This window comes from Grus americana, chromosome 1, assembly GCF_028858705.1.
Source record: "Grus americana isolate bGruAme1 chromosome 1, bGruAme1.mat, whole genome shotgun sequence".
In the NCBI taxonomy this organism is placed as follows: Eukaryota; Metazoa; Chordata; class Aves; order Gruiformes; family Gruidae; genus Grus; species Grus americana.
The window spans coordinates 124142392-124166050 of record NC_072852.1 but is presented as its reverse complement, the minus strand read 5'-3'; the positions used below and the strand labels follow the sequence as shown (position 1 = coordinate 124166050).

Here is a 23659-nt window from a genome sequence, read left to right as displayed (position 1 = left end):
GGGTGCCTCAGGGTGTGTACCCTCTATATCCTCTCTCTTGAGCAGAGGAACACTTATTCCTAATAGCTGAGATACTGGTCCAAATAGGTGGGCAACAGGACACGTTCTCTTTGAGTTGCTGGACCTTCCGGGACAGTTTCTCCACAGCCAAGACAAGGGAGGAAGAGAGACTTTCTTCGTATTGCAGGAGTCAGCCAGCCACTTCATCCACCGTTGGTGCCTCTTCACCTTTCCAGTCCATTATTGCCAGTGAGTTGGCATACGATGATGGTGTGCTCTGTACAAACTTCCACCACATGGCTCGTGTGCATTGGACTTCATCTGGATCTGTGGGTAACTGTGTGTTGTCTGGGTCATAATAAACCATCTCCCACATGGCTAATTCCCTCAGATACTGGATTCCTCTCTCCGTGGTGGTCCACTTGCCTGGATGACACACATCGTCTTCACTGAAGACGCTTGAAAGAAGTTGCCTGCAGAGGCTGAGGGCTTGTATCTTTTTCCCAATCACCTTGTCAATGCCCCCTTCCCTAAAGAGGGATACCAGCTGCTTGGCCTTGATCCTCTAATTCCAGGCTCCTGGCCTCATTATCGCAGCATCAGAGCAGCCATGCGAACACGTGCTCATCTGGACAATGGCTGAAATCTTTTCGCGTATCTTGCAGCTCACTCAGGGACAGGGATGGGGTGATTATCTCTGGTTCTGCCTCTTCCTCCTGTTCTCATGATGGTCTTGGGTCATCATCATCCCTTACTAAGCATGCTGATTTTTTTTTTTTGTGAGTGTGATTATTAATAAAATCCAAGAGATGTCATCCGAGGTACAGGCATGACAGCAATGCCACATACAAATACCAGATTAACCTCATGATCATTGATGCTATCACATTGTAGGTCGATATTACACAGTACAGCAAAATGAAAATCCTGGTCCCTCTCCCAGAAGTTGTAAACAGCTGTCCTGGTTCTGACTAGGATAGAGTTGATTTTCACAAGGAGCCAGGACAGGTGAGCCAAGCTGGCCAGGGGGATATTCCATACCATGTGATGTCATGCTCACCATAAAAGGTGGCTAGTCGGGGAGGGGTGGGCTTGGTATGGCTCTGGGACAGGCTGAGCATCCGGTTGGTGGGCTGGTCGTGGGATGGGTAAATTGCTTTCTGTTATCACTCATTGTGAATATCTGTTATCAGTACTGTTCTTGATTGTTTCCCTCTCCCTTGCTGTCCCAGTAAACTGCCCTTATCCCAACCCTCGAGGCTTTGCTTTTGTTTTTCCGTTCTCCTTCCCAGCCCGCCGGGGGAGGGGTGAGTGAGCAGCGTGGTGCTCTGCTGCCGGCTGCGGCTAAACCACATCAACAGCACTGCAGGAAATACATATGGCAAGTAAAGGTTTACGTACCACAGCCATGTGAAAAAACAAAACACCATTGTGACCAACAACTGTTTACCTAATATAATAAATGTGTACAGCAATTCTGTTTTAACACGGTCTGGTCAGATCTGTCCTTATCTCAACCCTTCAAGCCCCACGTTTGGCACCAAAAAGGAGTGTTGTGGTTTAGCCCCAGCCAGCAGCTGGGCACCATGTGGCCGCTTGCTCACTCCTCCCCCCCCCCCCCCGCCCCCAGGTGGGATGGGAGGAGGATGGGAAGAAAAAGGTAAAACTCACGGGTTGGGATAATGATAGCTTACTGGGACAGCAAAGGAAGAGGAAAGTAACAACAGTACTTAGAATATACAAAGCGGGTGATACACAGTGCAATTTGCTCACCTGATGCCCAGCCCATCCGCCTGCTGTTTAGGCCCCAAAACAGTAAGAACATGAACAAAACAGACAAGGAGGGAGGGAACACATCTGAAGGAACACTGCTTGACAGGTTTTTTTAGAACTTCATTAGATGCATTTTATTATGAAATGTAAAAATCTTTGAAAGTGAGCATTTGCACAGAAACTCTTTTCTGGACAAGATGAATTTGATCCACAATATTAATACTGTGAATATTTTCTACTATTTGCTGTCAACTTCCTCACAAGGAAATAACTGCCATTTTCCAGAATTACCTATGTAAATCTAAGATTTTCATATACTACATAAACATTACAAACTGTTTACATAGACCAACATGGACTATAATTTAAATAAACTGTTTTTATGACAACTATCTGACTACAGGTAAAATCCTCTACTGCTAGACAGATTTTATCAAGAATGTAAATTGAGAAACTATTTTAACTGATGAAAGAGCATATGCTAATCAATTTTAATTAGCAAGTCACCTCCAACATAACACTGAGAAGCCGAACATGATTTTTTCAGTCCACTCTGAATGGCACCAAATATTCATCAATACACTGACAGTTTTGGATACTGGATCATTCTGAACCACATCAGCGTATTTGCATTGTTGATTACTAGCTTGCTCGTACTGAGCAATAGCGCTTCCCAACCTACCTGTTAAAAAAGGGGAGGTAACAGATTACACATGCTTTACTGAGAAACAGGACTAGGAGGATATAGAAAACATCTCAAACAACTGATGGAAAAAACCCACAAATTCACCAAAAAATAAGGGATACTTTCACATTGGATCAATATTGTCCACTTTCTCATTCCTACTGTATGCATTAAATATGCCAGGATCAAAAATTCGCTCCTGAGCAAGGTACTGACCTTAATAACGCAGCTCATATCCATTAAAGCAGACAAGAATACAGGGGTTTTGCATGTTTTGCAGGGTCTTAACTCCAAACAAGAAAAACATTTAATTAGTACTTGGTCAAATGTGAATTTGGACTTAGCACACCGCTGTGCATTTGAGCAACTCCAAAGAATGCTGATCACAAGATTTTTGCGTGTCATTACAAAACAGCACACTTTCTGAAGGTTTATAAACAACAAATTTCCAAACAGCATTTAAGCTGATAGGATGGAAGAAGATCATATTTATGTTTAGTAGAAGTGAAGGAGAATGGGGGGGGGAAAACGAAGAATTTTACCACCAGCCCATTTACATGTGGATAAAGTTTAAAAAAACTGCAAACAAAAAGAAAAACAAAAAAACCCAACCAAACAATAAAAGTACAGTGTTGCTATCATCTCTCATTTACTAACAGGGAAAGATCACACTCCTTCAAACAAGCTTGGTGGTGTAATGTTGCCCACAGAGCACATACAGTCCTGCAGAAGACGTGTTACAGTTTTAGACTTGGGAGATACAACTTTCTTCTTTTCCTTGGAGGCATATATTTCTGGAAGTAACAGGACCTTAAACATGGGCAGTAGGCATGCAAGTTTCCATCTCCTGAGATTTCAAGAGCTACCCTGTAAAACAGCAGCAGCTTAACAAAAGTAGCAGTAAGAAAAAAAGAAGATTTTTAAATCAATCTTTGAGGACCACTCCCCAACCCCCCCACCCTCCCAATGCCACAGAGATTAAAGTAGAAAAATGTGAAAAATATGAAAAATATTTTCTGCTAGTTACAGTATAAAGCAAAGATTGGAGTAGGTTTGTACTTATTAAGTATAAAACATGTATGTGCACTGAAAAACCCTTCTTCTCCCCAAAACTGATTAGGTAGGGAAGCATGGTTCCTCAAAGAAGGCCAAGATCCCCCCCACCCCCTCACCTCCCCCCGCCGCGGTGAGAAAAGATTAGGTAAACTTCCTTCCTCCACACACATTTACAGGGACACAATTGGAGTGTGGAGAACTACCTCTCTTGTTTGAATTCCAGGCAGAAGCAGTGAAGCCACAAAACTTTATTTTTTCCATGTTGTAGAGGCAAAGTCAACCGGAGAGAAGAAAAGCTCCTTCCCCTAGAGCTTTTATAAATACTAAGGCGGGGGGGCATCACATATTAAGTACCTGAGCTGTCAGCTGTCCTCATGACTTTCAGGAGATAGTAACAGAACAGGTTACTATGTACCACTCCCTCTAAGGAAAACAATCCAAGTCACAACACTACCGTCTGCAGTTGGCTGCAGATTCAAAGATAAAACTATAATAATGACACTTTTTTAAGGGTTCTTGTAACTATGAGGACTAGAAAAACGTTTTGTTAGTTTTGATTTCAGAAACTGAAATTGTAGTTTGATTCTGCAGCAAGCCAGTTTCCATGGGAGCAAAATTCTGATTGACGGACATCCTACAGTCTGCTGGGAGGCCAGTGAGGCTGAAGAAGACTAAAGGAGATCTCAGTGTAGGGCAGCACATACAGTGCGCAAAAATGTATAACAGTATTGATATGAAAAAGAAATGGAACGCAAAGCAGGGGAAAAAAAAAAGCCAGAAAGAACCTTTGGCAGAGATACTGAGGAGCTTTATATTATAAAAGAAATTATGAAAGAATGAAAACAGGCAGAGAAACGCTTAAAAAACATTAAGGTATATTGACACTCAAATTGGAAGTAAAATGCTGGTACTGAAGAGGTTAGCAAAAAATAAAACTGTTCTATATTCATTAGGCAACCAACAGAGAAGGCAGAGTCAGATCCAATATAATCTTTTCCTCAAGATATTCAGAAAGCACTCAAAGGTGTAGGAAGGGGGAAGATCAAGAAAATTACTTTTTAAAAAAGATATAAATGTGCATAAAAGCGGTCAAGACAGTATATTCATCTCTAAAGCCAAATCATAATCTTTCCGAAACACCTCTTAAAATTACAGAAAACAAACTAAAATTAAAAACCTAAGGTATTGTATCATTGTAAGAACACTAACAGGAGTATGACTTGCAAATTTGTAACAGCCAAAAGGAGAGCAAAAACTGCTAAAAGTTTGCTTATTAACTACAGCTGTATCTGAAGATGAGGCAAGGAAGAATACAATATACTTCTCTTTGGAGAAACTCCCTGAAGTTTTCTAAAGGAAATAAACACAGGACACAGCTATCTTCTTCACTGATACAGGCTTTATAAAACAAACTCTTCTAACAGCAGTTGGTCACGAAATCCGGCCAAAATGTGTCTGTTTAAGAGTATAGATGAAAATGTAGGACCAAAGAGCAGCTCAAGATAAATTTCATCAAGAAACTAGAGATGGCAGCAAAGTCTCAAGCTACCAATTGAGAATAATAGAAAAAGTTAAATGAAAAGGAAAGTCCTGAATAATTCTTACAGCTTTGTTCAAACAGCAAACATTTCAAGTTGTTTTTTTCTTTTCCCTTTTTTTAAACAGTGACAAAAAATGTAAACCTATTAAAAAGAACAGGTATAAGCCACAGTAAGGCTTTATTTTTAATTGCAATGACTTCACAGATCAATTTTTAGCACATATCAGAGAAAGCATTTTAAAACAGCTGTCAACAAAATATGCATGTTTAAATATACCATGTATCAATATTCTCAGAAGTCACTACAGATTTCTGAGTGTTCCAGCCATGTACATGAAACCACATTTCAAGAAGGTACTACTCTCTTTTCCTTGCTTTACAACTGTAACAAATACTGAAAAGCCAAGTATAGGCACAGTTACAGGAAGAGATTTTTCAACTCTAAGTTTTCTGCAACAATTTATATTTTTTAAAAATACATTAGCAATATAGGAAACTAAGCCCTATTCTGAAAAAACAACAAATATTCAGGGAAAGAATCACGAAAGTGTCACAAAGCGATCTCACCTTTCTGCTAAATTGCATCCCTGAGAATACTCTAAAATTCCACACTTCTGAGTTTGCCTTTTAACTCTAAAACGGAAGGATCCTCTAGCATATTGAAAAGCACTGTCTCAACAGAAACAAGTAGCTCAGCATCTCACAACTAAGGAGAATATCCAAACCAACAGTTCTGCTATGTGTTTTGCCTAGGTAGTAACTGGGACATATTCTCAGACCCAACCTGCTGGTCCATGTCCAGTGCAGCAGCAGCTCTTACTCACTCATCAGTGCTTGGAACATTCGGTCTCAAATTGGGAGGCACATATTCAATTCTTTCCCTAATACACAGTGCCTGAAAAAGCACTCACAAGGCTAGAAGATATGGGAAACAGAGGTATTCTCAACACTCCCAGCTGATATTTTATGGAATCATTTAATATTCACCAGATCACTAAGAAGGGAAAAGAAGCATCCATGATGATCATATTCACTAAGCAAAAAGAAATCTGATTCCCAGTCCTGTTCTGAGAGAATTTTAAGTATTTCATGTACACAACACAAGGAAACCAACTTCACAGCCAGCAATCTATTTGAAATATCCCTAACCAGCAGAGCAAACAGGCAATTCAGACTTTTGAAAACTTCACACTAAGAAACTAAGAATCCAAGAAAGAAGATACATCTGCAAGAGTTGAGAAAGTGCCCTGTCTCAATGGCAGCTATGAAGTACTGAATACTTTCCAAATGGAAGTGCCTGCAGCTGATAAAAAAAAAATTGACACACTTGAGATCTAAGATTACAGAAAGAGCTCCTGATATTTTAAGCACCCTGTTTACTTTATGCTTTTAAAGATAATTGAACCTTAAGGGCTGAACATTCGAGAAACCCAGCCAACAGGTAACTATTTTTTCCACAGAGGAAAATGTAAAAAAAAAAAAAAAAAAAAAAAAATCTTAATCTAATAGCTGTAACTGAGCAAAACAGTTCTGTCTGACCTTCAGTTTTGAAAGCCCCTTTTGTTGCTTTCATTTCTGTAGTGCTGAAGCTCTGGAATTAAGATGCTTGCAGGAACACACTAAGGAAGAGATTACCTCTAGTCTCTAGTTTGGGGGCTGTAGAAAAGAAAATAGTGTTTTCTGTAAGCAGAAGTTGGTACTTTTCAGTCTAAACTTGATCTAGATACTCTAACGCAGAACTTTCCCTTAAAAAAAAAAAGCACAAATATTTTAATTGAAACAAGTTCTTGATCAATGCAATACATTTCAAATTTAGGTTTAGAGCAAAATGAAATCTGAAAAAAAGGTAGCTCAGGAATTTATTTATTTTTTTAAATTTCTTGAATTTTCCTCAATATGCTATTAGTACTTTTGCACATAATCACATCAGAACCAGAAGTAACAGACTTAGATTTGGTTTCTATAAAAATTAGAAGCATGCTTGCAGTTCCAAGTACATCCAACTGCTAATATTTAAGTCCTGAAGGACTCAACAAAATACATACACACTGGAAGAGCATCTAACCATGTTGTAAGCTAATATGCTTCAAATCGTTAATTCAAATATTCAAAAAATAAAAATCCCAGATTTACAGTTGCATTCCTAACTTTAAAGTGACTCTACTGTGTATCCAATTTAAATCCGGAATGAGGTGAGGTCCTGAAATAAAGTTAGTGCTTGGTTCTAATTATGAGGAATGTGTATAGAAAGAAGGAAGGAACAAATTAAGGACATAAAAGCAACTAAGCATGATTTTTGTGTGTGTGTGTGTAAATAATTGTTCGTTAATTTGCAACTTTTTCCCCAAAAAAACCTCTTTCCCTTTTTTCCTCCCCTTTCTTCCTCATTTTCTAGATTATTGCAGGAAAGAGTTTGGAGGCTATCTTCCTGCTTATTATGCAAAAAAAGCCAAACATGCTTTAAAAAACAACAACAAAGCATTTTATGACATAGCCTTAGTAGTTCATTGTTGTCAAAGGTGAGGAGAGGGGAAGGTTCTTATCTCTCTCCATCCCTACATCTTCTACCTTGAGCTAGCCCTGATTGCACTTTAGGTCTAAGTCAAGCCGGTGAAAACAGCAGAACAACAAGTGAGTATTTTTGTAGTGCACCTGGCTTATATAGATCAGATGAATGCTAAAGCTGGCACAGGGAAACGGTGGATCACGCAGTGCATGGAAGCACACAAAGAGAGCAAGACCTCCCTCTTCCAGCAGCAGCAAACTTAATTCAGCTCACATCACAAAATTGCACTCCTATACTCCCCGCGGTGCCTCACGCAGGAGCAAAAAGAGGAGAAAGGCTACTACTACCATGTTTACAGAATCTACAGACCGGCTACAATTTGATACAGCTTTCCTTCAGGAATCATGTTATACTTAAAGAGGCTGCAGGATTATGGAGATGCAGGATTTCACCTCTATTCCTGCCCTGACTAGCTGCTCTGCAGCTAGACCAGCGCTGACCAGACAGATGTTTTCTCTGAACTCATCTGAACCCAACCTATCTGGTCTGGCTGGATTCAAGTTCAGCCCTGGCAAACCTGAAGAGCTCCACAAAGATCTGCTCTGTTCCAGGGAAAGTTACTAGGTCAGAACAGTCTTGATGCAGGAAAGGTCCTATCACTGAAATATATAATTCCCTAATTTTTTTGTTATCTTCCCAGGCTACCCCCACCTTCTATATGATCTTTTCCTAACCAGTAAGATAGGGTGGAAAGGTGGTTTGGAGAAGGGAGATAAGATTACCTCACTTGCTTCTTCACTGTCCCTTCCATTTACAGGTGTACAGATTCCTCTAACTGTGTAAATTACTGCTTTCCCACTGTTCAGAACTGTCCCCCTCTGTTCAGTATTGGGAGAAACATCTGGAGGCAAAAAAAAGGAGAAGAGTGGGCAGCTGACAACTCCATTTGCAGCAACAGCTGCAGGATTTCCCTGGAGCAGGATGGAAGTAAAATGAGACCCTTTTGGCTGGCTTCTCTAAGCTAGAACATCAGAAATGCAGCCAAAGGTTTTACTCATAGATTTTCTCCTCAAAACAAAATTGGAAGAATAAAGGCGACAGAGGAACACGTCTGAAGATCTTGTCCGGACAAGTTAAACTTCCCTTTAGGAGAAATACTAAGAACTTTTTTCTTATTTTGTGTTTTGCTGTTGTTTTTTCCTCTGGAAAGAGCAATACAGTACTCCATCAAAAAGGCGGAATATTTGAGAAGTTTCAGGGTGACAAAAAATGACGAACTGGGGACCGCCTTCTTAAAAAAAAAAAAGCCTTTACAGACAACAGCTCTAATACTGGGAAAGTCCATAATGAATCCTGAAGGTACAAAAGAAAAATGGATACTTTACGTACCCACGTAAGAAGACATCTAGAGACAGATTTCATAAAGTTCTGAATATCTTAAAGTCCACTGTACATGAGAAGCCTCAGCCTCACTACAGCTATGACTTTTCTCCTTACTCCTAGAACCCTTTGGATCAAAAATTTCCAAATGTGAACTACCTTCCAAACACTGGTAACAGTGGGTTTAAATCAAGTCATGAGTTACCTAAGAATCATGTGATCCCTAGAAAAGGCACACTATAAAATTGTAAGGGTTTCTCTATCTCAACTACAGCAGAACCAACACTTTGATGAGATAAAACTAGTTTTTCAACTTAGTTGGAAGTGCTTCCTGAACAACTGAACTTAAACAGAACACATTTTATACCACTTTAAATGTCCATACAGGATTTATATCCCAGCTTTTACTTCTAAAAATTTTGTTCAGAGGCAAGTTCTTTACAGCTTTCTTAATTCACATATCCTAGTAAATTTACTCAATATTAAATGCTAGGGGTAACTGCTTATGTCCACACTATGCAGAAAAGCAAATGCAGATGTTAGTCAAAAATGAAATCGGAGTACCTGCAAGCAGTTACACGTGCCATTGGATAGCCAAAGAAGCAGGTGAAGGAGCCAAGTGAAAATCTGTTTAATCAAATGCTATTTAGAAACCCCAATGAAAGGAAAATATACACACAATGAACTTTGTAAGTGTGTAAGAACTATGCATCAATTATAAATGCCTTCATGTGGTGAAGACATGTTTTAACTATTGGTTTCTGAAAAAGTAAAGTCAATATAGAAATTGACAAAATATTGACAATACAAGAATTCTGACAAATCCTAAGCCTGGAAGGAAAGTACAGCCCAACTGTACCTTGAACATTGCAATAAAAGACAGAAGGTATGTAGTAACTTTCTGGCTACCCCTTCTTATTCTATTCTAGCAAAAAGGCATGAAAGTAAAAGAGCAAGGCACTTGTTAACCAAGGGAGAGTCACTTCTGTCATTTGAGCATACAAATTAGGAAATAGTCCTTGGTCCTTTTAGTCTTAAATTTATCCTGTAACAGTTTTCTAGTCATTTCTCTGAAAAATACGTCTTTGTTTCTCATACAAACCAAAATGAAAAAAAACCAAACCTTTATCACAATGCAAAGGTCTTTTATGGTCAAGCTCCAAAAATTATTCCAAACCTTATTTAGCTGTTCTCATTTCAGAAAAAGGTATTAGTAAGAACGGGCCTTAAACACTAGTAACACAGTTTCTGGCAAGGGAGGCGTTCCTTATACTAATAGACATCTCCCAAGAAACACTGTAACTCACTCTGAATACAGCAGAAGTTTATGAAAAGAAGTTACTAACCTGACGCTCTGAAATACAGTTCAGTTTACAGCTACATTGAAGGGAAGGCTCTCTTCCCATGCTTTGGATGCCTTACCTCGATATATCCTCTTACATGCTTATCTGATACATGCAAAGAAAAAGAAAAGGGTTTCTTGGGGTTCTTTCAGTGGCCATATTAGCTGATTAGTACACTATCTTAAGAGATCAGTCTAACTTTTTAAACAACTAGGGATTATAATTCTGGTCATGCATGTAATATATCCTGTATACACATTTTCACACTATATATTAAAAAAGGTACTCCTAGAAAAAGGAGAATTCATAAGAGTTAATAAAAATAACTCCATAATTTGGCATAAAATACTTACTTTTAACAACAACCTCTTTCAAATCTGAAGTAATCATTCTTTAGATGGCACATTTAATATGACTACAAGTGATCTTTGGAAACATCACATGAGGGTTAATACTGCTCAATTACCTTTCATTGTGATGGCATCTGTATAAGAGATTATGAAAAGGCCACTGTATCAGATAGAGGGCTAAGTAGGTGAGGGGTTGTTGACATAGAATACGGATCTTTTCTTTCCCTAATATTTCTTTATCCTGAAGCATTTTATCTCAAGCATGTCTGAATTGAAATGATTATCAGGGATCACTTGGGTCCTAAAGCCTACACCCTGTTCTTAAAACAACAAAGTTTCATACTCTTTTTATTAAAAGATCAAAACCTTAACTCAGCAAATCTTCAAGACAAGGTAGGTTTTTTTTGTTCCACAACTTCTCACAGTCAGCTGCTCCAGAATCTGAGTAGTAAATTGGTCTAAAATCTTCTAATTTTCAGCCTCAAAGTACTTGGGACTAGTCTGTGCACATTCGCTCATCTGCTCTTACTTTCAAGGACTTCCTTCTCTTGGGTGTTTAAGCACAAAAACATATTTGCAAAGCCCTTGCACAATCTGTCTCGGTTTGCATTTTCCCAGATCAAGTTCCTTCAAACTCCCCTCTTAAGCAAGCCTCTACTTCCCAATCATTACAGCTGTCTTGTTCACATCATAAGGATGTATGCAAGAAGGTAGCTGCTTATCAAAACAACACTAGAAAAAGCCACACAAATGGAAAGGAGAGTACTGATTAAAATGTTGTACTCTGCAACTAGGTATATTAATTCTACTCTGTGCTCAGCTACAGTTGAACCTCTTCAGTAGACAGAGCCTCTTAAGTAGAAACAGGTCACTATTACAGTTAAAATCCACAGCAGAATGACTTAGCTAAGGAGATATTCTAGGAACTATACACTTCAAGTAATCTCCTGTTATTTTCTGGAAGCAATGCACATTATGAACTCATGCTTAAATCAAATATTCATTATAATCCATCACTCAAACACTGTAACACAGAAAACAGTTGAGAATGTTTCAAATACTAGTGTACTAATAAAACAGTACTAAAAAACTCAAAAGCTAAACTAGACAAATCACTTTCCATATCCCAAAAAAGTTCCCTTCCCTCTCCCCCTTCCAAACAGTGAATATATAATAACAGTTGTTTCAAATTTTCATTTGGTTTGTCAAAACTATATCCATCAGTTATTTGCATCGGTTTTACAGGAGATGCAAAATTTCAACTGTGTACTAGAGAAAAAGTACATTTGAGAGTCATCAGTATTCTCACTCCTGTGCAGAGAAAATGGAGGCAACAATGAAAAACAGTATCACTGAAACCATCAAAATACTTCTAGATAGTTTTGTTATCACAATACTTAAAATTATTAAAATATTTCTTGGACAAGGAATCCACAAGCTCTCTCGTCCCTTTCCTAAACACTCCCAGACTGAGACATAAATCTAAAGCATCTCCATCTCAAGGTAATAACTTAGGACGGAACTGCAACCAACATTCTCTTGTCTGAGTTCAATGGGATACAAGCCTTCATACTTTAATGCAAAAAAATCCCCTGTCCCACTTCTGCCCCACGACCTTGCATCCTCCTCTCACATCTCCTGCAGTGTTCCAGCAGTGCTGGTAGGCTGCAGAGGAGAGGAACGCCTGCAGGCTCTAGGCACTTTAACTCCTCTTTACTAGATGGGAGAGCCCAAGCAGAGAGAATCATCCCATCGCAGGGGAAGGAGGAAAGAAAACAAACTAAAATCCTCAAGTGTACAGTGCAGAAAAGTACTAGACTGAACCCAGTCATATTGCAGAGAACATCCTGAAAGCTACGATAGAATTAGCACCAATCATCACGTTATGCTTTGGTGCTAAAATACCAACGACTGCACTACTACTACGCACAAGGATTGTACATAAATATGGTCCACAAATGGAAGATGAAATTACAAAAATTTACAGTTTAAGTGACTATTAATATGAAGACTAATGATTTCAATTGTGACCAATGCCCTTTTTAACACAAATAAACTTTTATCAACTTTATCACGTAGTATTTACAACTTAAAAATTTGGAGAAATTTTTAAGCAATGTGCAATCCTACTCTTAGAAAGGTCAGACAATCTTTATGGTATTCCTCTAATGCTAACATAAACCAAAATGAATCTTAAGAGGTACAGAAACTCAAAACCAGATAATGTAAAATAACGTCCTTGCAGAACAAGGACTATCTATCATAATAGCCATGCCTCAGTCTTCTAGATTCAATACCAGCTAAAGAGAGGCATTCTCTCTTTGGCATAAAGAAAACTACTGCTAACGTGTCTGTGGAACTCCTATGATAAACTCAGAACAGTTTTCACCTCCGATGAATACCCAAGATGTTTCAACTCTATATCTACTGTTTTCTAAACTCCTCAATGCATTCTGAATGCAAATTCTAATAAAAAAATAAAGTGGTACACCAAGCACTATTATATGTGAACTGTCAATCAAATGGCTTAAATATTTTAGCTGTGTACTTCTCAATCAATATACTGGGAGAATCTCTTCAAAGTTACCTGGAAGCAAGTTTGGGGAAAAAAAATGGTACACTTGGGTTTTTCATCACTGCCAGATATCCTGAGATATGTTAACACATTTTTGAAGGCTAATATAGAAATCCCCAATTTCCTTCTTGCTTGAAGTGTGTTTGTGTCAGCCAAGTCTGAAGACAAGACAGTAACCTAGAACATAACACACCTGGTAAAGTAAAACTACATGACTAATGTTAGTGTCATGAATGCCACTTTAAAAAGTTCAACAAGAACTTGGGCTTATTATTCCAATTTTTATCTCTATACCTTTCCATCACTGAAAGCTATATACTGGAAATATATGCAAACAATGATTTCCTTTTTTTTTTTTTCTTCCTCCCTAAAGGAAACATGAACTAGAATTCCTCTCTATCCTTACTGGCCTTTCTTTTCTCCTGCACCCATTCATAATGAAAAATGCATGCTTGCAGAACTTAAGCACATTAAATGTCACACAATAAACAGTTTATCACAGTCATTCCAATCAATTCATTCATATACTATTGCATTGTAATTGCTCCACACTCCAGCACACCAAAAGCTATTATCACTGCGTTTGCACAAAGTAAGTCTTACCAGTTTATTATATTTAGAAGTGTTTAAAGTTTATCCTAAAGATCGGTCTCAACAAATTGGACTGCATGCTGTCAGCTAAGAAACTATCTCCTTACTTCTCTAGTAAATCATATGGGAACTTTGGGACTTACCTTAGACTACATAGTCAGACATTTTACAGGCAAAGATCTCTTTCCCACACCCTCTGTGAAAATACCTTTTACTACCTTAAATGACAGTGGTAACTACCTATTTAGGAAAGATAAATTACATGTTTTAATATTTCATGTGTCTGAAACGCAAATCAGGACCAGATGTGCTATTTGCAAGAACTAAATTACTGTATCAATCAATAATAAATCACACGAACATGCAGACATTTAGTGGATGTTTCACTGAAAGATGTTTAGCAAGATGCATATGTAGCAATTCAAAGCAGATTTACAGCAGCTTTCCTCAAGTTGCTTAAAGACAGGCAAGGTGGTACCCAAAATCTGCAAGCTAAATAAAGATGCTGCATCCCTGGTTCCCTGGAAGTCACCTGCATACTGCTGCAAAAATAGTAATGCTACTTATACAACTGTACATGAAATTGTGTATTTATTTTAAATGCTTTTTTAGAGGACTGGCATGACATCTGTGCAGAAAAGCCTGAGCAATCACAACGAGCTATCAACCCTCCACACCATCACTGCTGCTATTTTCAGTGATCCACCCTGTTTTTGCTACCGTGCTCTTGGCATCATTATGCTAATGTGATTCAATATTTACCTGTGAGATCTAGTTACATCACAAGACAATCTCTACTACCTAAATCTCATGTGGAACTTCTGTAGGTAATACCTAATTCACAGTTTTGGGCTTTTCTCTTCAAAATTCTCCAATCACGAAACAAAAAGTCATTCAAGATATGCAAACATCTGGACCCCTGTGAATCACCCATTCTCTAAAAGGGTGCGCGGTCACGTCACTTCTTCCTAACGGTAATCAGGTAGTGTGTGAACTGCAGTGGTTAGCATAAAGCCACTTGTCAAAGGAGTGTGCCAAAAATTGTCTTCAAAACATGTTTAATAACAGAGTTCTGTTTCTCAGCTACAGAAGCTCTTAACCAACAACCAGCATTAAGCTAAAGCAATCGCTTACCATTTATGACAGCAAACAAGGCCCTCTAAGCTTAAATGTTTTTAAAAGCTGTGTTAAAAGAAAGGTAGTAATACCTTGTGAAATGATAGAACCGAGTGCTGAAACTTCTGCTGGCAACAAAGTCACCTGCCAAGTCCAAGACTAGCATTTTAGTATAATCCTGAGGCAAGATTAATTCCAGAATATTTTTAGCCTTAGCTTTGAAAGTAGACAGCACTTGACATAAACTGAAAAGCATACTGGTGAAGAGCGGGCAAGGGAATAAACGCAGAAAAAATTCTTTGTTTATAATCAAAACACAGTGAACAATTATTCTCATCGTCAGGAAGAAAAACTGCAAACACACTGAACGGTGTCACTACTAAAGCTTCCACAGCAATCTCAGCTTCGGAATCAGAAACATACAAAAAATTAGGAAGTCACAATATTGCTACATCTTTCATGCCCATTTTGCAACATAGACACAACTACAGAAAATACGTGGGAGATGACAAATAAATAAAAAATGGATTTCGAAACTGGGCAGTCACAAAATATGGGGGGGAATGAAGTTCAGCTTTAATTCTTTATCACCATCTAATTTGGAGGAGTCTATGAATTTTCTTGGTGCGATTACACAGACTGAGACGTGAACTGTCATTTCCATCCACCCTACAACAGTGGTTACCCGAAACAGGCAGCTGGGGAACACTAGCAACTACCTCAACTCCTAGGTTTGATACAAGCCTTGAACATCGGTTTAATAGCAGTTGCATAATAAGACTCAAAAGGCCAAGCACTCCTGCTGCCTTATACATTTCTATTTCCACACGAACGAGAGTGGAGGGAAAGACCTGGACGAATACCGAGCACTACCCGAGCGTCACTAGTACTACCACTAACAAGCTGGTTATTATGCAGCAAAGAAGAGGAAAACCCAACACCTGGCGCACAAATATGCGGACACCCAGTGAATAGGTGGATCTACAGAGAGACATCTTCCCCTTCCCCAATAGGCAATCCTTGATGGGTGTGCCAGGAATGGGATATAGGGGGGAGGAGAAGAAAAGGGGTGGGAAGTGGTTGCCGCTTGCTGCAGCCAGCCTGAGTGATGGTTAGGTGGTTAATCATGGTGGCTGAGGAAACATCGGGTCACTTCTCCCCCTGCCGCCTCCCGTGTAATAACGAAGGTGGGCAGCGCGGCGGACGCACCCGCCGTGTCACCGCCACCAGCCTCAGGGGGACCCGGATCCCGCACCGCTCGCACGGACCCGCTGGCGGCGACTCAGGTGGGTGCCGAGCAGAGCATCCCTCTCCCCTACCCACCCCACGCGCCCCGCGGGAGGGGCCGGGCACGGGGGCACCGCCGCCCCCTCCCCCGCTCTGCCCGGTGGCGCACACGCCCGCCCTGCCCTGCCCGCCTCCCGCTCCCCGCGGGACTCACTTGCCGATCACCTCGCAGAGCTCGTACACGTCCTCGAACAACACGTCGTCGTCGGCCATGGTCCGGGCGGGGGGGATCAGCCCGAGAGGCGGCGGCCCCGGGGAGGGGGGGCGGGAGGGAGGGAGGAAGGGGGGGCGAGGGAGGGGGGAGGGGGGGCCGCGGGCACGGTCCCCGCCGCGCGGCGCGCTCCCCCGCCGGTCAGCGCCAACCGCCACCACCACGGTAAATCCCAGCCGCTACGGCAGCTCCCGCCGCCGCCACCTTCCTGGGGCGCCGCCGCCGCCGCCCGCCCGGGGGCTCCCGCGGCCGCGCCGGGACTCCCCGCTCCTCCTCCCGCGGGCCGCAGCCGCCGCCGCTCCCCGCGCGTGTCACACACTCCGCGACCCCACCTTCCTCCGCCCCCCACCCCCCTCCCGCCCCCTCCCTCCCCCTCTCAGCCGGCTACTCCCCAGCGGCAGCGGGCGGGCAGCTCCGGCTAGCGGGGCGGCGCGAGGTCCATGGAGGGGATCGGCGCGGCGCGGCGGGGAGAGAGGCCGGCGGCAGGCGGCAGCGCCGTCTCGCTCCCTCGCCGAGCGGGCGGGCGGCCGCGCGCTCCCGGCCGGGCGGGCGGGGGCGCGCGCCGGGAGGGAGGATAATAGTGGGAGGGGCGGGGAGTTGCAGGCGCGGCCGTTGATTACGCTCCCAGGCGCGAGGAGGAGGAGAAGAAGCGGCGATGGCGGCGGCGGCCGCGATAGGCGCTTGCTTTACTGGAGGGCGGGCGCGCGCTCTCAGCCGCCGTCACGCAAAGCCGTCACGGCGCGCGCGCGCGCCGGCAGGCCGAGCAGGCGCGGCACGCACGCACGCGGGGGGCTGCGTTCGCTTCCGCTCTCTTTCTCCCCACCCCCCCCCCCGCCCGCCCCGCCAGACTCGCGCGTGGGGCCACGCCCACCATCCGTTTTGGGGGGTCGGGGGGGGGGGTGTCGATCGGTCCGATGTGCGCAGGCGTGGGCTGGGATGACGTCATGGCGCGGGGAGGGGGCTCAAGGGGGCGGCCGGCCGGCGGTGCCGGCGTTTGTGGTGCGGCCGGGCTGGGGGGAGCGCCGGCGAGAGGGGCTCATGGGCTCAGGTACCGACCTTCCTTATCTCCCCGGCCGCCCGCTCCCCGCCGCCGGCCCGCTGAGCGCCAGCGGCTCGCACGGGGCCGGCGGCAGAAGGACGGGCCGTCCCGCCGCGCTGAGGCCGCGGGGTGCGGGGGGAGCGCGGCCCTGGAGGTGCGGGGCGGGCGGGAGGAGGGGGGACCTGCCGCGCTCTGGGCGGCTGTGGGTACGGCGCCTCAGCTGCACGCGCGGTCTGTAGCGGCAGGCGGCCCTTCTCCTTTTCACGCGCTCTCCTGTAGTAGTAAAGAACCTCTCTGCGTAAACGGCTTGGAGAACTTCGTCCAGGGTCAGTTAAAGTGCCCTTTTTTTTTTTTTTTCTCTTTTTCCTTCTTTTTTTCCCCGCTTCCTTCTCAAGAGGATATAAGCATTTTCTGGAGCACAATTTGAGCTCTGTTATTAGGAAAACAGTCATCTTCTTATTAGCTCTAGAAGTAGAGAATTAAAAGAACCTGTTAGGAGTGCTGTTAGATACAGTCTTCCAGTTGGACAAGTAACTGGTGGCTGTCGTGTCTCTTAATAGCTACTTAAAAACAATGTCTGAAGCATCCAGTGAATTTTAAATTACTAAGTACTTACCTGATATATTGTGTTCCATGATTTTTAGCATGTTACGCAGAAAACTGTATGCAAAAGACAGAAGTAAGTTGCGCGTGTGTGGTTTTCCAAGTTTTGGATTTGATGGTTTCTAGAAGAGAGCAAAGCTCTCTTGAAGGAATTAGTCAGGAGCTGTTGCAGTTTAGAAAGTATTTATTTTTGCCAAAGTACTTTAGCACACATGCAACTTATTAAAACTCATTAACAAAGGTAAATTATACAGTTGTTCCCCCCACACAGAAAAAAAACCTGTCAAAGCAGAATTATCTGATGAAACGGTTTAAAGGTTAGCTTTAAAATGCAGAGCTGATGATAGTTCACCAAAAACATCTTGTTACTGTCTCCAGATGAATTCAAAAGAAAAAAATCGGGAAAAGCTGTGAAAATAATTACATCTATCTCCTGCACAATGGTGGCATGTAGGGTGGGAGATGTTCCTGTGAGGCTGTGCTCTATGCCATACAAACCTTTAAAAAATACTGAAATGCTTTCTGCCGTTTGGAATGAGAACAAAAAGTTGATAGATTGTTCCCTGAATTTCACATAGCTAAACATGTGGGCAACCATCTCTTTCCTTTTGCAAAGTACTTTTGTGAGTGCCACATCGGCCTCACAGTAGTAAGTTTTAGAATATGGGTGAGCATTCACTTATATTTTGAGCAGAAATTGTCATCTGACATATGCAGGGCCATCATTAGAAGCTAACAGGAGAAACTGATACAAAATGCACAAGGAAGAAAAATGCCCATACTGGATCCATTCCCAAGCTGAGGCAAACACTTTTGCTGTTCTAGCAGCGTCACTTCACGGAGGTCTCACCTTCTGCATGCCAAGTGCGAAGAGTCACACCAGGCCACGTCACCCGGGTGTGACAGATTACACTGAAGACCAGGAATGCCAGACCCAATACATGGGGGGCTTTGGGTCAAAATCCTTTTGAGGACTCACAGGCTGCCCAGAGAGGTTGTGGAGTCTCCTTCTCTGGAGAGATTCAAAACCCACCTGGATGCAATCCTGTGCAACCTGCTCTAGGAGATCCTGCTCTAGCAGGGGGGTTGGACTAGATGATCTCCAGAGGTCCCTTCCAACCCCTACCATTCTGTGGAGGGCAGTTGGCTCCATTTTGGGATGACACAGCACGTAAACATGATTTTCTGCTAACGGACGGGATCTTAGAGCACAGGGTGAAGAGAGAGTTGTAGTTATGGGAAGGTAGTTCCTTGGAAGACCCTGAATAAAATGGGCTTTCCCTAAAAGAGGTGGTTCGTTCCCTGACATCTGACCTACTTGAAGGGTCCTTTCAGGAAGGAGGATGCTGGCTGCTTTTTTATCTGATGGGCTGAGCTTCCTTGTTTTTTTTTTTTTCTTTCCCATTCTGGAGCAAAGATGACCCACTTGTTAGAGCAGCTGTAGCATTCATTGCTTAGGCTGGCAAGAAGCAAGCCAAATCTATCAAAGCCTACAAATGTGTGAGTTGTCCACCATTCAGCGCAGGGGGAGAGCGGAAATGGGTGCTACCTACCATTTGAGTTGCACGAGAAGAATCTGTCTGAGCTAGGATTTGTGTGCAGATCTGTATCATAAATAGTTGCATACTGATCCAGCAAAAGCAGCAAGGATACCACTACATCAGCAATTACTAGAACAAATGAGAACTGTGCTGTAACTAATCGTAGTTTCAGATTGAATGCGCTCAAGAAAATATGAGCATTAGTTTGCCAAGTTTGCCAGCAGCCAACTCCCGATAGTATGGTCATCCAAGCAATGCGTATACAGATAGGTTTGTAATCATGAATTTCATCTACAAGTTTGAAAGTAGTCATTCCCTTTCATAGGCAGGCATTACTGATTTTCACCCGCATATCCAATGCATCTCCTTACAGATTCCGGGTTTAATTTAGAAGTTTAAGGTTAAAATACAAAATACGCACATCCCAGCTCATTAAAAAGTATGTAACAATCATGTTTGAAATACAAGCAGAATAAACTTTACACTTGAGACCTGGAATGATTTGCATGCAAGGATAATGGTTGGTCTGAAAACAGTTCAGGGCATCAGTCGTTTTGGGGCTGGGAGGGGGACTTCCTCATGGGGAAATAAGAGGAAAAGGTCACTGGCTATTCACAAGAAGGAAATGCTTTACAATCCCTAGTAGCCCTCCCCAAACCACTGCATGTGTTGGAGCTGCCTGTCTGTCAGATTCTGAGCTGCTAGGTTAAGGTGATGTATTTTTATACAAACCAATATTGTTGTTTAATTCAAAAGTTTATTTTCAAGTCCTAAGAAATAGTTGAGTGTAGGCTCAGGCACTAGAAAAACCGTTTCTTAACATTCTATGGGGTTTTCAAGTTTTCTTTGGCTATGGTCTTGGCAGGGCGTGCACATGTGGTCTGCACGCTATTGGTGAGCCACAGGGCAGGTCAGTTGTTCAAGGGATGTTTGTGGAAGCATAGTTATCAGTTACATCCAAACAGCTTTTATAATGTTTTCATTTAAAAGTGTGATGTAAAAGGTACGTGATGAGGAACAAGAAATTTTAAGGGTTTGTCAGTGTTCTGTCATCCAAAATATGTAGGAAACACCAAATTCTGTGCCTCGGATTCCAAGTGGAACAGGGCCCTGGATACTTTGATCTGTAAACAAGCTGTTAATTCACTCCCTCTTACAAAGTTTGAGGATGATAGTGGCTCTGAAGATGAGTATGGACCATTAGTACTTCGTAAGAGCAAATATTGGAGGCCTACCAGATTTCTGATAAACTGCCGTATTGTTCAGGAGTGCAAATTCTGTGAACTGAAAATAGTTCATATTTTGGGCAATAGAAATCTGTTTTGGTTGCAAGGAAAAGACAGAATGTTTTGATCATGACAGACACAGACATTTTCAGTCCTTGTCAAAAATGCCGGTCAAAAGAACCCTATGAAGCCATCAGCCAACCTTGAATTAGTCCGGCTAACTTCTTACAAAACTCTATAATTAAATCAGCTTGGAAATCTACCATGCAGGCTGTGGCTGCAGAGCTCAGGTGTAGCACGCTGCACAAGTCATGCCACAGCATAATTAAGGAGGCCGGGTTTCCCACGAGTGTGTGTCTTAACAGGTGAATGATGTTTGTCTAGGAAGATAAATCTCCAACTGCATTTTCTCCTTAGTGGAGTTTTTTTTTAAGTTCCTCCACAATGCCAGTTCTCCATTGCTCAATGAGAAGTGGACTTTCACTGCCACCCTTCCTCACTGAAGACACTATTGGGTCTCTCTCTTTTCTGCAGCCCCCTACCTTCAAAGGACAGTTGGAGCTTCTCTGTGGGATCCATACCTTGCCCCCATCTAATTCTGTTGAAACTGACCCCCTGGCTCAAAAGTTTTTGGGAGAGAACAGGCTTGTATGTATATGTGAACAAGGCAAAGCATAAACGTCATTTCCTCAGGCAACTGGCTAAGACCTGCCTCTTTTGAATAAGGAATTTCTTTTCACTGCCCCTCAGACATGGTGACCGCAGCCCCTTCGCCAGACGCCCAGCTCATACCGACCCAGCCACCCAACTGGGAGAGAGTGCCAGGTCAAGTAATCAGCCAGGTCGTGGGCAACGAATGGTAAGGGAAAAAGTCACGTTCTCCTCATTGTAATTAGACCGCAGTCACAATTAAATGTAAATTGCAGTAACGCTACTTAAGCAATAAACTAAACCAAAGCTGACCATATCTGATACTGCCAAAGCAGCTCACGGTCACCCTTCAAAATCAATTTCCAAACGTGAAACAGTCCCATGAAACAGCTGGCAACGTCAAAAGAGAGAGGAAAACTTAAAAATGACACAAACCCATACTTAATGGAGTTTCTTTTTTAGCTGTTCCTTGCCATTCTGGTTATTTTTCCCTTCTTTGTGTGCTGTGTACCTGTGAACGATCTTGACTGGATTACTGGAGACGCTTATTTCTTTTCTCCCCAGTTGCAGCTTTTCCTCATTGACGAGTATGGATTAAATAATATGAATTTGGGAGGAAATCTCGTGATCCTTTTATTGAAACTTTTTTGAATTAAAAAGATCTTACAGGATGTACAGGGGATAAAACCAGGCAATGAAAACAACTCAGAATTCTGGTTATCTTTTCATCATTATCCTAAACAGAAACTTGCAACTATATGCTACAGTCGTGCACCTATATGCAGAAAAATAATTAAAAATCACATTACATGGACGATCTCAAAATGCCACGTACTAGCACTGAAATAATAATTAAAACCCTTATATTTTCCTCTCATATCTTTCTTTTCTTCTCTCTTGCATTTCTCACCATCCTACTATCTTTTCTAGAAGCGTAATAAGCTCTTTTGGGTAGACGGATGCCGCCCTATTAGTTAGGAACTCCAGAAGGGCCCCACGAACCACAGTTAGGTGCCCAAGGACTTTGGTGTAGGTAAATGGCAAGGAGTGCATCCACAGGAACTCCTCATCTACACCATCCCTGCCTGATGCCAAATTTGGAACTGGCAGTTGCAGCTCTGGAAAGATCCCTTAGACTCACCCTGGCAGTTCTCTGAAACCATTGCCGCAGGCTTCACTAGTGGTCAAAAAAAGCCAATGAAATATCGGGCATATCAGGACAGGCATGGAAATAAGGCAGGTGGTGGTGTTTTTGCCTCCATGTGAAGCTCTGGTGCACCCGCAGCTAGAGGGCTGGGACAGGTCAGGCCTCCCCGTCTCCAGAAGGGCACAAAGGAGTTTGCAAAGCAACAGAGAGAGAAGGGCAACGAAAAAGAATCAGGGATGAAGCATCTGCCTTGCCAGGAGATGGCAAAAGGCTGGGACTTGTCAATTTGCAGAGGAGACACCTGGGTCAGGATATGGTCAAGGTTTATAAAATCACGAAGGTGGTAGATAAGGTGAAGGCAGGACTGTTGTTCACCAAGTCCTGCGATAGTAAAACTAAGGGGCGTTCAGTAAAACAAGTAGGAAAGTAGTTTAAGTCAGATACATGGAAGTACTTCCCCCCCCCCCCAAAATATATGCACACACACTGGATAGGGAACTTTGAGAACCTGCTGCCACAGCAGGCTGTGGAGACCAATGCTGTTAGCAGGTTGAAAAAAGGAATTAGAGTGTTTTGGGGATGATACATCATTATAAACAAATACTGGAAGGAATGGGCAAGGGTGTGCCATGGAGCATCTCTAGTACAACAAATGTAAATGCTCAAGGAGTGGAAGGGGAACTGACTGCAGATTGTGGCTAGGCTTTCATGCACTTTCTAAGCATTTCCTACTGCTCTGTTTTCATTTTTAAAGGTGTAAATACAGACTTTCACTACAAATTATGCAGTCAGCTTCTCCGCATCTGGGAAAATCACAAAAGTCAGCATACCTGGAATGCAGAGAATAAGCCTTACCCAGGAAGGCCACATTATTGATCTCAGTCTATCCCCTATCAGGTAAGTAGGGCTTAAGGAGATCCATTAGGGAATTTCTTATATTCTCAGCCTTTTAGTTTCAGTCTGTGTTTCATTTTTCATTCCCAACTCTGTCATTTATTTTGTCCTCCCTGTGCCACCAATTTGTTTTCCAAACCCTGTT

General features: G+C 42.4%; 1 protein-coding gene across 9 annotated transcripts in view; it reads right to left on the bottom strand.

The window, feature by feature from the left end:
* The window catches only part of CASK (calcium/calmodulin dependent serine protein kinase), a 225369-nt gene extending 208248 nt beyond the window's left edge, over positions 1–17121 (bottom strand). For 3 of the 9 annotated variants that reach the window (XM_054802297.1, XM_054802364.1, XM_054802375.1), the window contains exon 1: positions 16357–17120. In XM_054802297.1, coding sequence (XP_054658272.1) covers positions 16357–16415 — 59 coding nt within the window. In that variant the 5' untranslated portion in view covers positions 16416–17120. Of the gene's footprint in view, positions 1–16356 lie in introns of all 9 variants that reach the window. The other 6 variants (XM_054802331.1, XM_054802313.1, XM_054802322.1 and 3 more) reach the window with 3 other exon arrangements.
* Positions 17122–23659: the final 6538 nt, after the last annotated feature.